Source organism: Stenella coeruleoalba (assembly GCF_951394435.1).
Source record: "Stenella coeruleoalba genome assembly, chromosome: 7".
In the NCBI taxonomy this organism is placed as follows: domain Eukaryota; kingdom Metazoa; phylum Chordata; class Mammalia; order Artiodactyla; family Delphinidae; genus Stenella; species Stenella coeruleoalba.
The window spans coordinates 80,253,497-80,269,862 of NC_137153.1; the positions used below are offsets into that span (position 1 = coordinate 80,253,497).

General features: G+C 36.5%; 1 protein-coding gene and 1 pseudogene across 7 annotated transcripts in view; one reads left to right on the forward strand and one right to left on the reverse strand.

Annotated features, from left to right (window-relative positions):
* Positions 1–16,366, forward strand: part of VPS13A (vacuolar protein sorting 13 homolog A) — a 244,162-nt gene that overhangs the window by 101,216 nt on the left and 126,580 nt on the right. For 4 of the 6 annotated variants that reach the window (XM_079927399.1, XM_079927398.1, XM_079927401.1 and 1 more), the window contains exons 27-31: positions 2,772–2,851; positions 3,861–3,926; positions 4,116–4,269; positions 4,959–5,075; positions 5,154–5,257. In XM_079927399.1, coding sequence (XP_079783525.1) covers positions 2,772–2,851; positions 3,861–3,926; positions 4,116–4,269; positions 4,959–5,075; positions 5,154–5,257 — 521 coding nt within the window. The remainder of the gene's footprint in view (positions 1–2,771; positions 2,852–3,860; positions 3,927–4,115; positions 4,270–4,958; positions 5,076–5,153; positions 5,258–16,366) is intronic. The other 2 variants (XM_079927403.1, XM_079927400.1) reach the window with 1 other exon arrangement.
* On the reverse strand, positions 10,078–11,427 carry LOC307189373 (transcriptional enhancer factor TEF-4-like; annotated as a pseudogene). Its single transcript has one exon. The product of its transcript is annotated as a transcriptional enhancer factor TEF-4-like (transcript).

A 16,366-nucleotide genomic window follows, 5' to 3' on the forward strand; every position in this document is an offset into this window, starting at 1 on the left:
GTTTATTCTCCAAATATTTTGGAATTTTCCAACTGTTCTGTTATTGATTTCTATTTTAATTCTGTTGTGGTCTGAAGGCAGATGTTGTATGATTTCTTTTTTTTAAATTTGCTAAGGTGTGTTCTGTGGCTGAGAATGTGGTTGATCTTGGTGAGTATTCCATGTGAGCTTAAGAAGAATGAATATTCTGCTCTTGCTGGATGAAGTAGTCTGTAGATATCCATTACATCCAGTTATTTGATGGTATTACTGAGTTCAACTATGTCCTTACTGATTTTTCGTCTGCTAGATCTGTCCATTTTTGATAGAGGGGTGTGAAGTGTTCTAATATGGTAGTGGGTTCATTTATTTCCCTTTGCAGTATTATCACTTTTGCTTTCTATTGTTAGATAAGTACACCTTAAGGATTGTTGTGTTCTAATGGAGAATTGACCCCTTTATCATTGTATAATGCCTTTCTTTATCCCTGATAACTTTTGCATGCTTTGAAGTCTGCTCTGTCTGAAAATTTATATAGCTATCTCTGCTTTCTTCTTATTAGTGTTAACATAATGTATTTTTCAACATCTGTTTACTTTCGATCTATACGTACTTTTATATTTAAAGTGGGTTTCTTGTAGACAGTGTATACTTGGGTCTTGTTTTTTTGATCCATTTTGGCAATTGTTGTCTTTTATTTGGTACATTTAGACCATTGATATTCAAAGTGATCATTGATACAGTTGGGTAAAATAATTTTTTTCTAACTAAAAGTTAGTAGGGCTTTACTTTTGTTTTTGAGACCACATGAATGTGTTCTATTTGCATGTGTATAAAAGTACCTTACTCTTAGCTGTCCTGGAATCAATGTTCTTTTTTTTTTTAATTTTTAAAAAATTATTTTTTGACTGCATTGCACAGCTCACAGGATCTTAGTTCCCTGACCAGGGATAGAACCTGGACCCTGGCAGTGAAGTGCCGAATCCTAACTACTGGACCACCAGGAAATTCTTCCATGTTCTTTTTTTTTTTTTTTTTTTTTTTTCCTTTTTTGCAGTACGTGGGCCTCTCACTGTTGTGGCCTCTCCCGTTGCGGAGCACAGGCTCCGGACGCGCAGGCCCAGCGGCCATGGCCCACGGGCCCAGCCGCTCCGCGGCACGTGGGATCCTCCCGGACCGGGTCACGAACCCGCGTCCCCTGCATCGGCAGGCGGACCCTCAACCACTGCGCCACCAGGGAAGCCCCTTCCATGTTCTTTTGATGGTTGACTTTTTATTTTTTTAATGTGTATAAGTTATTTAAGTTTTAAATGGAAGCTATCTTGTGAAATCTTTTGAACTCATTTAGGAATTTCTTTACCCAGTGAATTGAGATACAGAAAATAAGGGAGTTAGAGAACTAAAGTAAAAATGAACTATCTGTGGGAATAAGAAAGGTAAGGAATATGCTTATGTACATCTCAAGGATTTGAGAAGGCCATCTTCTCTGGGAACTCATTCCCAGACAAAAGATGTCAGTTAACTGGTATAATGAAAACTTCTCCTTTTTTGTGAGCCCTGAATTAAATGTGATCTTTGTATTTTGGGAAGCAGATTAAGTATTGTGGCCTGAAAACTTAATCATTGGATATGATTTATACATTTTAGTTCCATACTCTACACTTGTTCTGTAGCCTCTGAGAACTTGCATGTGGTGAATTGTGTTATGATTATCTCTTCCTGAAAAAATTATCATACATGGAAGATACAGAGTTCTGCTTTATTATGCTTTTTACATCAAAGTTTGCTCTGGCAGTTGGAAAGAAAAGTAAACCAACTTGATAGTGTTCACCAGTAATCCAGAAGTATTATAGCAGTTGTTAATATTTATGTTTTTTTATAATTTTTTGTTTTCCCAAAAGCAAATGATAAGAAAACGCTTACACACATAATACAAGATATATAATTATTAGTGCACCTATTCTGTAATATATTTGCTTCTATTTTCTTAGAAAGAGTAGGAAGAAGTGAATAGCACAGTTTCTTACACAAAGTAAATGATCAGTAAATAGTTATTCAATGAATGAATAAATGTGTGAAAAAAGTGGAGACCTTCTTAAGGATTGAAATGTGATTAGCATCTACAGTAGAAGACTAGCTTAATTGCTAATAAGCTTTTAAATCTGGAGGATTCTGTGGAAATATGTTGCATTTTTTTCCTGAAGAGTAGTATGATTGGTTTGTAGTCCTTTCTTCCAGTATCTAGTTATTGATTTTGAACAGTCGTAAGTAATTTGCTGATGATAGTTATAAAGACTTGACACAAAATACTATTCTACAACAGTTTCCTCACTTATCTTCTTAGATTTTGAGCAACAGCAACAATACAACTAGTAAAGACTGATAATATGGTAATAGTTTATTTTAATCTAAACTAATACAGACAACAATTTAGTTTCTCATCAGATACCTGATGCTTTTTCTCTACAATTAGGATTTTAGAGATACTGACAGTTTTCCTTCTAGCTATTTCTATGACTCAGGACTAGAATCTCTTCATGTTCCTATCTAGGTTTAGAAGGGTAAGAATCTTCAGCATTGTGGCATAAGAGAAGGGAATTGTGAGATGAAATTACATTTTTAGAGTTTAAAATAAAGGATGAAGGACCTGAGTTGAGTAATACAGAAATCAAGGCCCAGAATTGATATGATACAGGAAATCCTTCTTTTCCAATTCTAAAGTTATTAATATTGCCTGCATTTATTTTCCATTAGTTTTTCTATGAAAGAATAATTTTAGAAATTATTTTTAGATGAAAACAAGAAACCAGTTTATTTGATTACAACACTGGATAACACAATGGAAGATCTGTTAACACTGGAATATGTGAAGGTAAGTAGTTTGATTTATATTCTTGTTATGGTAAGCATGCTGCTGAAATATTAAAATCAAGTTTTATAAGTTTAGCAATATTTAGTTTAATCTTCATTCTGATGTGATCGCTATAACTCCTAAAAGTTTAAGATTTTTTTGTTTTGTCATCCTCTGTTAGATACTTGTGATTTATAAACACTTCACATAGCAAGATAATAAGCAGCCCACATTCTAAGTAGAAATGACCTGCAGTTTGGCTATTTCCCCCCCCATCAGGATGTCAACAAACTTTTCAGTCTTGATGGAATTTATTGTGGTATAGGATATAAGATGAGGCTTTCACTTGATTTCCCACCATTGTCTGAAGTTACTTAATTTTCCTGCTGTCAGTGACTCTATTCCTTTCCTATGGATTTATGATAACCATTTCGTCATTTATTAAGTTTTTATGTGTACTGTGGTCTACATATGATTTAGCCCTTGTTTTCATTGACCTGTTTTTATGTAAGTGCCATGTTATTTTAATAATTACAGTACTTAATGGTAAATGAGAATTATATCACTTTTAAGACCAGTTTTTACTATTATTGATATAGATATTTTAGTGTTTTGTTGTTTATGAATTAAACAGCTTTTATATTGTAGAAATGTTCCAAATCTAAAGATACCACAGAGTATTTGATACCTGGCAGTCTGTTGCGTCAAAATTTTGTTTTAACATATAGGAAGATTTGGGAAGTATCTTACAGAGTTGTCGCTGACTAAATGATTGTCCTCTACATGTGATAATACCTAAATATCCACTCTTGATAATAAGCAAGATAGTACGTAACATTTATTGAATACTTAGCAAATTTGTTCTGGTGAAGCAGTCGTTTGTTTAAGTAATTATATATATATATATATATATATATATATAAATAGCTGGCAAATTATATAAATGTGTGTTAGGACCATTATGTAATTATATATATACATATGTCTTCCTATGATAATCTAACAGATTTGTTTTTTTCACTTTGTATAGGCTGAAAAGAATTTACCCATAACAATGTTGAAGGACAGCTATAACAATGTTGTGCAACTGATTAAGGTATAGGTGAATAATAATTTATTTTTTAATTAGATACTGTATTTCTAAGCAAATATATTATGAAAATTATTTTATAACTAGAACTGTAAGATCATTGAGGATAAAAATTGAATATTATAAATTGTATCCTTTATACCACAAAGAATACAGACAAATATTTGTATTACTAAAATCAGCTTTGTTCTTTAGGTGAATTTTTCCTCTTTGGATATTCATTTACATACTGAAGCACTTCTGAATACAATAAATTATTTTAATAATATCCTTCCATATTCGGAGGAAAAACCAGCCCCAGTGCATATTGCAGAGACTGAAGACAAAGGAGAGTTTATTAAAAAAATACGTATGTTTCTTTAAAATTCAACATCAAATTTTTACTAAGTAGATCAAGAAATTTTGGCTCTTGCGTTATTATTATAATATTGGCTTTAGAATTCTATTGCTAGATTAATATTTAGAAAGATTCATTATATAACAGGTTAATTTTAGAAAATAATAGTAAAGTGATTATTGCTGAAGAAAAGTGGCTTTTATTTATCTTATCATTCATTTTAGTTGAAGATTATACAGTAGAAGTATTTAATGTAATTAAATTTCATGCATTTAATATTATTTAAATTAGAAAAATAGAACTAACAAAATTTGAATAATATGAGAGTATATTTTTTAATCGGAGTGCTTTTCTAAGCAGTCAAAAGTTGCAAGTTTGATAATAATATGTATCACCCTGTAATCATTAAATCGCAAAAGATTTATGATTTTACAACTACAACTTCTTAGTTTCAAATGTTATTCTCATCTAGGAACTATTTTTGTTTTGTCTCTTTGCATTTGTTTGGCTTTGTTTTCATTGGATTTGATTTTCTTTAGCATTCCTAATTTAGTAGGTAATATATTGCTTGCTTTCAATTTGCAAATCACGTTTTCCTCTAGCATTATCATTGTTGTGATATTTCAGTTACTTTATAAGTGTAGTAAGGTAACTACTAAAAGTTTTGTCTTATGTTTTACAATATGACTTTCTTTTTGCAGCTTTAAAACTATCCAAGAATGAAGATATTATTACCTTACAGATTTTAGCAGAATTATCATGTTTACAGATCTTTATTCAAGATCAGAAACATAACATTTCAGAAATTAAGATTGAAGGTAATAAGATTTGAGGAAAAGTAAATTCAGAACTATTAAATGAAGGAAAAAGAATTTAATAATTTTTTTTTCCCTTAGGGCTTGATTCTGAGATGATTATGAGGCCATCAGTGACTGAAATAAATGCAAAGCTAAGGAATATAATTGTTCTGGATTCTGATATAGCAGCTGTATACAAAAAGGTATGAATTTGTTTCTATTCATTAACATTATTAAATATAATTGTCCTTTAAGATTGTTCATAGGTATAAATTAAACAGTCATCGGATTTTAGCAGTGTGTCTTAGTAGGTCCATGGGCTTCGAAGTTAGGCATAATTAGGTTCTTATTTTAGCCCTGCTCTTCAGTAGTTGGGTGGCCTAATCTCAGAATCTGTTTATTTGTAAAATGACGATTAAGTATCTCATAAATGAAATTAGTACAAGTGATACTGCTGGAACTTAGTTGTGGAGTGCTTTTGTGGGGGGGGGAGGGGAGTAGCAAATGCATTATTTACTTTTTATCTTTTTGCTATTTTGAAGTATTATGAACCTTGTACTGCATTTCAGATTTCAGAGCAGAGGATATGAAGTCAGATTGAATAAACGAGATTTTTTTTTTAAGTTTATTTTCATGGATACTTACTAACGTAGCATTATAATGTTAAGAGAGTCCTTGGAACTAGGTGGCTAGTGGTTGAAGGATAGGTCCTTTTGTTGTTACTGGGTGCAAGAGAGTAAGGTTCTTGGACTAGATACTGTTGTGGAGTTGGACAGGTAATTTTTAAACAGTGGAGCATCTGGGTAAGGTGGTATATTTAAAGGAGTGAAGAGAACATCAAATAGTAGGATTAGAAAAGGCTGAGGTACTTGTTGAGTCAGGAAGTCAAAGTTCGGAATGTGACAGGAAGAAAGGAAATAGATGTATAGGCTTATTAGCAAATAATACTGATGAGATACAGTGATGACCTGATTTTTATGTTAAATAAAAATTCTTATGCCTTGTATTTTCTTATTGTGGTTTGTTAGCATGAGATAACAAGAGTCCCCAAAACATCAAAGGTACATGGCTCATAGGAATAAAGAACAAGAAATTTTTCAGAAGCCATAGTTTGATTTGCTTCCATTGCTTTTATTTGAAAAATTATAGTATTAGAGCGTTTAGGAAGTAGATTGCCCATTTCATTTGTCCTATTTAGAAAGTAAAGCTAATATAAATAAATGGATCTACTACAAGTCATACAAGTAGTTAGTAATGGAACTGATATTATAACCTAAGACATTTACTTTTTTTCTCTGTAATTTTATTTTTAATGCATCTTTAAGGTTAAAAATCCAACTTAAGAAAAGCTACAAAATGAAGTTTCTCACTTGTGTCTTCTTGTCCCACCCCATTTTCCTTTCCATATTTCTTGACTTTGATTCCAATGTATATGATTTTTAAACAAACTACCTTCATAACTCTCCACATGTCAAGGAACCAAAGAGACATAATCTTTTTGCCCTGGATCAGAGCTTTGTAATTACTGTTCCATGACACACTATTGTGCCCTGAGTGGGTTTTAAGTATAATATATTGAGCCCTTCAGCTTTCTGGGCAGCTGGAGAAAGGACTAGAGTTCTCAGATTATTTGACTCTGTCCTGGAGCAGCATTCATTTATACTAGTATCATTGTACAGATACTGTTATTTACGTGTGCCATAACCTGAAAAAGATTCTAGCTGACCTGACATTCTCATGAAATAAAATATCACTGTAAATTATGAGTGTTTAAAAATTTATCCAGTTGTTAAGCTTGTTAATTCTTGGTGGTAGGTACACCAGTATTTCTAACTGTTTTATACTTTTCTGTCTTTAGTATCAGGCTAATATTGGCTTCATAAAATGAATTTGGAAGTGTTTTCTCATCTGTTTTCTGAAAGATTTATGTAGAATTGGTATATATTATGTCTTCCTTAAGTGTTTGATGGAACTCAGCAGTGAAGCTGTGTGGCTTTGAGGTTTTCTGTGGGGAAGAATTTTTAATTACTGTTCCATTTCTTTACTTGATGTAAGTCTAATCAGACTTTCTTGTTCTTCTTGAGTGAGATTTGATAATGTGGATCTTTTTTGGAATTTTTGCACATATGGTTTTGTTTCTATTGTTCTTACATATTTTTATTAAAAATTGAGATGATAACAAGCTATTATATAAATTGTATATCCTTGCTTTTTTTCCTCCTTACTCTTCATTGTAGTTTTTAACCTTATATGTTTGCATCCTTAAACAATATATTGCCCAGTTTTGTGGTATTTGGAAATATGTTTTATTTTGAAATATAGCATATACACAAAAGCAAGTAATATAACGTAAAGAACAACAGTAAAACAAATACCTTTATACCCAACCCTCAAGCCAAGTAATAGAACATACCCCAGAAGTCACCAGTATGCCCTAATTTGACTTTATTGTACTGTCTCCTTGGAGAGTTAACTATGTCTGGCTTTTTGTATTTTTAATAAATGTTACCAACTATGTATGAATCCTTACGTAACACGTTGTTTCATCTTGCACTCCCCTTTTTAAAGGACATCATATTTTATATGTATTTCTTTAGCCTTGCATCTTATCATTCATTATATTTTTGAGGTGTATCCATGTTGACGCTTGTAGGTATAGTTCGTTCATTTTTATTACCACTGGTTATTTATTCATTGTTCTGTTGATGGATATTTGGTTTCTACTCTTTTGTTTTTATGAGTATTGCTTCTGTAACTAGTCTTGTATCAATACATGTCTCCTGATATGTTCTTGGACATATCTCATGCAAGCATTTTTCAGAGAATATATTTCTAGTGGCATATGTACTCCCAGGAGCAGTGGAAGAGAGATCTGGTATTTCATTTCAATGCCAGTGCTTGGAATTGTCAGATATTACATTTTTTGAAGATCTGGAGTGTATGATATGGTGTTTTCAGTTTGTATTTTTCTTACCACACTAATGAAATTGCACATCTTTTCATATACTTATAGACTATTTATACTTGCTCTTCTATGAGATGCCTATTAGTTTAACTCAGGTGCAAGTAAACTTTTTCTGTGAATAGCCAGATTGTGTTTTAGGCTTTGTGGGCCATGAAGTTTTTGTTGCAACTATTCAGCCCTGCTCTTGTAGTGTGAAAGCAGTCATTTGTGTAAATGAGTGATTTGGCTGTGTTCCAGTAAAATTTTATTTTATGGATAATAAAATGTAAATTTCATATAATTTGCATATGTCACAAAATATTATTTAGATATTTTTTTAACTACTTAAAAGTATGTAAACCATTTTTACCTAATCCTGCTGTTTGTAGTTTGCTGACACCTGGTTTAATTTATCAATTTTAGAGGAAGGAATGTTTATTATTTTCTTTATTGATTTGTAGGAAATCATTTAATATTTTATACATTATTCCTTGCTTAGTTTGTGTTTCAAATAGTTATTCCCAGTTTGGTTATGATGTCTTTTGATGAACAAAAGTTATTAATTTTAATGAAGTTGAATTTATCATTCTTTTCTTTTTTGGTTTGAGAATTTTGTCTTCTAAATCATTCCATCCCCTGAATTCATAAAGTTATTCCCCTATGTGACCTTCTAAAAGTTATATAATTTTGCCTTTCACTGTTAGGTCTTTCATCCTACTTGGAATTGATTTTTCTATATAATTGAGGCTGGGGTCCAATTTCATTTTTTTTTCACACTGGGTTGTTTTTTTCCTAGTATCATTTATTTAAATAGCTATCCTTTTCTTACTTGTATACAGTACTATATCTATTAAATATTAAGTGTAGGTATATGGATAGATTTATTTCTGGGCTCTCTTTTGTGTTCCATTGGTTTACTTATCCTTGAATCAGTACCAAACATACATATAGTCCTTACTTGGTGCTGGATAGTGTTCTAAATGCTTTATAAATATTAAGTTATTTAATCTTCACAAATGTCATTTAGATCAGAATTTCATTTTCCAATATTATGGATGAAGAAACTGAAGCACATAAAGGTTTTTCTTGAGGTCACATATCTAGTAGAGCTTCATCTAACATCCTGGATGTAACAGGCATTCAGGCTCTGTAGTTTATGCTCTTAACAACTATTTTATACTGCCTTTCAATTCCAAACTGAATTATTGAGCTTAATTCTTAAGTTTTATAATTCATCTTCCATCTTGTTTGTTTTCTTCAATAATGTCTTGGCTGTTCCTGGACTTTTGCGTTTACATATATAAATATAAATTTTAGAATCTTTCACGGTCTACCAAAGGAAAAAAAACCCATTGGTATTTCGCCTTTAAAAAGCAAGCAATTCTTTCTTTCTTTCTTTCTTTCTTTTTTGGTAAAATAGCTTTATCCTCTGTCAGAACACACTTTGGGGGGAGGAGAGGAGAAGGAGGCAACACAGCCTAGGGCCACAGTTTGTTTAGAAGGGGACATGAGGTTTAAAAGCCTCGCCCCACTGGCTCGCCCAGCTGAGAAAATGTCATGGCCCTAACACCCACTTATGAATATCTCTTGTAATGTTAAAAAAAAAAAAAAATTTCCAGGGCCCAGCTGGCTTTACTCCTGCACGGAAAGGGTTAACCTTCAAAATTTAGTATCAGGGTCCCAGGATGGGGCTGGTAAGGAGAGGCAGATTGGGAAGAAGAGGGCCCTGAAAAACAGAGAGCGACAAGCCAGTGTGTAACTGGGGCCTTCCAAAACATCCAAAACCGAGAAGGGGAAGGGTGCCTGTCAGAGACAGAAACCAGTGCTGTTCCAGGGGTTGTCTCACTCCTGCCCCCAGTGTCAAATGCTCTGGAGTGATCTGTCCTTTCAGACACCCCTGTGAAGTCCCAATATCAGGATCCATCCTTTCTTCTCAGTCCCAGCCCATTCAACTCACCACCCACCTTTTAAGGTCCTAACAGGGAGCAGCCCCCTCCCCAAGGAAGAAACGTGAGGAAAGCTGGAGGTCCTTCCTGTGAGGAGGGTATTCCGGGGGTGGGCCACTTCTGGGGTCCCCCTTCAGTCCCTGACCAGGCGGTAAATGTTGTGCTGGACGCCCCGCTCACTGGTGGAGACCTCGAAGACGTAGGTGGTGCAGAGCAGCAGTTCCTGGGTGTCTCTGTCACCACTGGAGGATGATGGAGTTCTCCAGGACACTGTTCATCATATAGCGCTCGGGTAGCTGCCAAAGCTTGTGCAGGAAATTCACCAGGTCCTCGCACATGGGTGAGCGCAGCAGACAGTACATGAACCTCCCGTCCTCCAGCTGGGCATGCTCCGTCCCCACCTTCTCCACCACCTACCTACTTGCCAAAGAAGCAGACCTTCTTCTTTGGAACAGGAGGAACAGGTGAGGGTCATGTGCTCCAGGCTCTCGTACTGGCTGCTCACTAGATAGAAGCCACCAGTGCTGCTGCCGGCCCCCACCTCCTCACCACTCGGCCCCCAGGTCAGGTCCTCCCAACACTTGACCAGGAAGAAGGCGTGGGGGGCCCACAGTCATACAGCTCCCGCAGACCGCCCTTTTTCTTAGGGAATTTGTCGTAGATCTGCCGGACGTCCACACTCCCGAAGGGGGGGCGCTTTGGGGCTGGGGTAGTGCTGGCTGCTGTGTACAACCAGGTGCCTCTGGTAAGAGTCAGCTGCATCCAGAGGTTCCACAAAGGCCGAGAACTCCACCAGCTGCAACCGAGCAGTGCCCAGAGCCCGAGCCTGCCAGGCTGGGGCTGATGGGGCAGGTGGAGGCAAAGCAGGAGGTGAGAGGGCTTGGGGGGGGCTCATACCGTGGGAGGTCAGGAGGAGTCAGTGACAAGGAGAACAGTGTCTGCGAGAATGGCTTCACATCTGGAACATTCCAGGGGGCCCAGAACCCCCCAACCAAAACTGGAAAAGCTCTGGGGCCTGAGGACCGGCGGGACCACGTTTGGCCTTCAGGGAAGGTGCTGAGATGAGCTGGGCCGAGGACATGGTGGCCATTGTCTGGAAAGCTTTGTCCTTGCAAACCTGGTCCTTGAGCTTGGACTGGATTTCCCTCGATTTCCTTCAGGCCAGAACCTGGATATGACTAGAGATCTGTTGGCAAGTTTGAGTCTTCCTCGTTCTCAGCTTGATGTAGTGGGCAATCAGTTCATTCCGACCATATATCTTGCCTTCATCAGACAGGATGATTTTCCACCAGCCACAGGGTAGGTAGATGGCCAGGGCCTCCTGGAAGCTCTGTTCGATGTCTGGACTCCATACACCCTCTGTGCCTGGGCCCCTGTCTCCCCCCACCCCCTCACTGCCGCCAGTGCCCTCCTCGCTTCCTTCCTCACTTCCTGTCCAGCCACTGCCATCGTCCAGAGGGGCCCCAGCCTGCAGTTCCCCCATGTGGGCCTCCCAGCCTGGGGCTGGGCACAATTATTTCTTTTTTTTAAAACATCTTTATTGGAGTATAATTGCTTTACAATGGTGTGTTAGTTTCTGCTTTATAACAAAGTGAATCAGCTATACATATACATAAATCCCCATATCTCCTCCCTTTTGCGTCTCCCTCCCACCCTCCTTATCCTACCCCTCTAGGTGGTCACAGAGCACCGAGCTGATCTCCCTGTGCTATGCAGCTGCTTCCCAATAGCTATCTATTTGACATTTGGTAGTGTATATATGTCCATGCCACTCTCTCACTTCATCCCAGCTTACCCTTCCCCTCCCCGTGTCCTCAAGTCCGTTCTCTACATCTGAGTCTTTATTCCTGTCCTGCCCCTACGTTCTTCAGAACCATTTTTTTTTAGATTCCATATATATGTGTTAGCATATGGTATTTGTTTTTCTCTTTCTGACTTACTTTACTCTGTATAACAGACTCTAGGTCCATCCACCTCACTACAAATAACTCAATTTCGTTTCTTTTTATGGCTGAGTAATATTCCATTGTATATATGTGCCACATCTTCTTTATCCATTCATCTGTCGATGGACACTTAGGTTGCTTCCAAGTCCTGGCTATTGTAAATAAAGCTGCAGTGAACATTGTGGTACATGACTCTTTGAATTATGGTTTTCTCAGGGTATATGTCCAGTAGTGGGATCGCTGGGTGGTATGGTAGTTCTATTTTAAGTTTTTTAAGGAACCTCCATACTGTCCTCCATAGTGGCTGTATCAATTTACATTCCTACCAACAGTGTAGGAGGGTTCCCTTTTCTCCACACCCTCTCCAGCATTTCTTGTTCGTAGATTTTTTGATGATGGCCATTCTGACCGGTGGCACAGTTATTTCTTAATGTTATCAACCATCCAGTGAGTTCTCATATTTCCTTGAGTGTCTCATAATTTTTTTCCTTTAGTTTGTTTAGATCAGATCCAGAGGAGGTCCATACAGTCCGTTTTGATTAATATGCCTCTCAAGTCTGTTTTAATCTATAATTTTCTATCTCTTTCTCTCCCTTGCCATTTGTTGCTATCCTATTTGTTTTGTAGAATTTTCCATCAGCTTGTGCTGATTGTGTTCTCGTGATATTTAACATGTTCCTCTATTCCCTGTATTTCCTGTAAATTGATAGTTAAACCTCATTCAGTGAGATTCAGGGTTATTTTTGGTTTTTTTTTTACAGGGGCTGGGGAGGGCAAGAATACTTCATAGTTAGTGTTGTGTATTTTCAAAGGGTGCACAGTGTCTAGCTGTTGTTGTTTTTGTAATGTTAAAAACCATTATTTCCTTAAGGATTGCAAAATGATAATATTCTGATTCAAACATTTCTTTTTTATTAAATGGGAGTTTTCACCAGTCTTTATGCTGACATCTTCAAAATTTTGGCTACTTAAAAGTTTATTCCCTGGTAGATTCTGTAGGCAGGGCTCATAGTCATAAGAATAGTACTCCATGAGTGTCTGTATGTTGCATTACATTTATATTTACAGAGTACTTTGGCTGGATTTTGATTCTTTAGCTTGCATTTTTTTTTTCTAGATGATCTTAAACATGTTATTCTGTGTCTTCTGGCCTAGTGTTCAATCACATTGCTGCTTATGATTCTGTTGACAGTTTCACTTTCTTTCTGCTAGAAGGACTTTGTAATTTTGCCTAGATATTCAGAGCTGATTGGAAGCTTTTTGTGGGCAGGAGTTGGGACAGGTGGACATCACGGTAGATGGTCAGTCAGTAATGTGATTTGATGGGCTCAAAACTTGAGTATCTAAAGTTTGTTTTTTTTTTCCCCTCTCTCAGGCCAGTCATTTTCCTTTTAGAAAAGTACTATAAGTATAGGCCTGACAGTCTAGATTCAGGGAGCCAGTTGGTTGAAGAATGTGGGGACCTTACATTTCAATTTACAGATTTTTACTTAAAATACCCATTTTTTCAGTATGGTGTTTTATTTACCCCTTATCTACACCTGTTGTCTCCTAGGCCACAACCTCTGTGCACTAAACACTGTCTTATGAAAATTTCTTCTCTTCTGTTGGGCTCAAGGGGGATAGTCACAAGTCACTCATGTGACTTATGGAAGATATTGTTTTTTATTGATTAATAGTATTGGGGATATTACAGTCTACCTTCCATTGATACTTTACTGCTTTATGTAGTATCGCATATCTTAACAGTGCTATACTGTCAATTCCTACTTCTTGCCTATCACAGTATTATAGTAATATATTTTACTTTTGTGTATGCTGAAAGTCCACAATGTATACCTACCAATCGGGGTTTAGTCAGTTTTCTTTAGAGCAATTAATTTTTTATAAGAGATGTATTTACCTTTATTCTAACTATTTCCGGAACTCATTTCTTCATGTACCTTCAAAATTCTGTTATTTGTATTTCTACTCGAAGAACTTAATCATTTCTTATGATGCAAGTCTGCAGGTTATGAATTATTTCATCTTTTGGCAGGAAGGAGGCATCAGAACTGGAAAAAAAAAGGCTTTTATTTCACCTCCATTTTCTGAGTGATATTTTTGCTAGGTGTACATAATTTCTCATCTTTATCTGACTGACTTGAGAATTTGTGTATGGTATGCTAGGTATATGAAAGTATATTTTCGTATTTGTCCTGTTCAGAGTTTTCTGGATCTGTCTGAATATTTTTTATACCTTTTCAAATAGTTCTGCTTCCACCTCTCTCGCTTCCTCACCTCCTCTTCCTCCTCCGCCTCCTCCCTATTCTTCTCCCTCTTGGGTTCCAAAAATTCTTATTAGATTCCTGTTAGATATTGTCCCATAACCTTTGGATCCTCTGTTCCACTCTTCCCATTCTTTTCTCATTATGTTTCGCTTGTGTAATTTCTTTTGACCTATTTTTAAGTTCACTGATTTTGTCCTTGGCTCCGTTGAATATGCTAATAAACCCATTGAAAGTATTCTTCATCTATTACCATGTTTTTTTAATCTTTAATATTTCCCTTTGAGTCTTTTTTCCATTTTCCATTTCTCTGCTCATATTCTTCAGTCTGTTCATTCATATTTTCCACGTTTTCCGCTAGAAGCACTTACCTTAGTAATCATAATAATTCAAAATCCACCGGCTGAAAGTTCCAACATCTATGTTATAAGCAAGTCTGATTCTGTTGATTGCTTTGTCATTTATTTTCTTCTTGCTTTTTGGGTTGTTTCATAACTAATGATTGACTGTCAGACATCATATATAGGATAATAGAGACAGAAGTGAATAGTATTTATGTCTGAAAGTGAGTGTGCCTCCTTTTTCTGCTAGTCTATTAACATGAGGGATTGAATCCAGTTAATGGAGAGCTGAACTGGGTTTGAGTTTTCTTGTTTAATATGATTCCCTTCAATATACCACTGCCTCACATTCCTTCAGCTATGTGGGGGATTTTTTGTTGGAGTGCTGCTTCATACTATGCTGTTGACTTTTCCTCTACTCTTGTACCTCAGAAAGTTCTCTTTCCATACTCTTGGCTCTTTCCTTGATGTTTAGAGTCTACTGCTGCTTTTTCGTAGAGCTTGCCGTCTTGATGGTATTTGGGGGTGGCGGTAGAGTGGGAAGATGTTTTAGGTAGGCTTGTCATTTGTCCTAGTTCACGTTCAGTCTAGCCAGATCTGTTTCTCCAGGTCTCAGAAATGGGGCATTCTTGGTGATCCTGTCCATCCCTCCCATGGCATTTGACTCAGATCTTTGGTAGCTCCTGTATGGGAGAGTATGCCTTCCTGCTCCAGTAGAAGATGCTCTATAATGGGTCCCAGAACGGTTTCTTTCCCCGAGTGTAGAGGGAGTTTTATCTTTTCCTCTAGGGTATGGTATCTTCACCTGTGCTCTGAGGGCAACAAGGTTACTGCCTGTCTGCTAGTTTCTTAAGGCTTCTGTTCTAAGAGAAATAATCCGATGGAACTTTGGGCCTTTTCTAGAGTGGAGGCTTCTCCTCTCTTTGAGGGTTGTACCAAGGAAAGCTTCCTCTGGTATTCCACTCTGGCCCCAGTCTCTCAGGAGCTCCCAGCAGAAAGCACACAATGAAGTGCTTGCAACTAAGTGTGAGCTCCTCTTGTGTCTGTGACTCCCAGGGATTCTGTATATCACATTATAAGTTCATAGTCAACCTTTACCATTTTATCTGACTTCTTACTTAGCTTGTATGGTATCTGACAGCTCTTTTCTTCTGCCCCTTACCACAGGTGAGCTGGTGCTTAAGGTTCTCTCTTGAAGGTACCTTTTTTCTTTAGATTTTAGGCTGCTTAGTTGGCTTGTGACCTCAGATTTCTAATGGTTTTAAGAAAAGTTATGATTTTGTAGTTTATCTGTTTTTGTTTTTCTTGTTCTTAAGGTTTGGAGTAACTGTCTCTCCAGCATTCTACATCCTAGGCAGAAGCAGAATTCCTGTAGACTTCTGTTTAGTCTCATCTTACACCTCAACCTTCAGACAACTATCCTTGATTCCTGAGGTTTTTTTGTTCCATGGTTGGAATTCATTTACTTCTTGATGATTCTTCAGCCCTCTGCCTTACTTCTAGCATTTAGAGGGTCAAGAAAGCTATAAACTAAGTTAGTGAGTGCTCTGTTTATCTTTCAGAATATTTTTGACATTTCACATCTGCTAATATCTCCACCATTTTTAACTGGTATTGCAGAGTTTGAGACATTATACTGCTGTAGGTAATTCTTGTTTGGCAGTTGAGATGACTCTTGACAAACTAGTAAGGAACAGAAGTATAGTGATAGGAGAAAACTCCTTGGAAGGATCTGGATAATAATTCACATATCTCAAATGAAGAAAATAGATTATATTAAGTTTTGACAGTGACTGAAAAATACCTTTATATGGCAGTTCTCAGTACACATGTATACACACTAAATGAAAATGTGTATTCTGATTTTT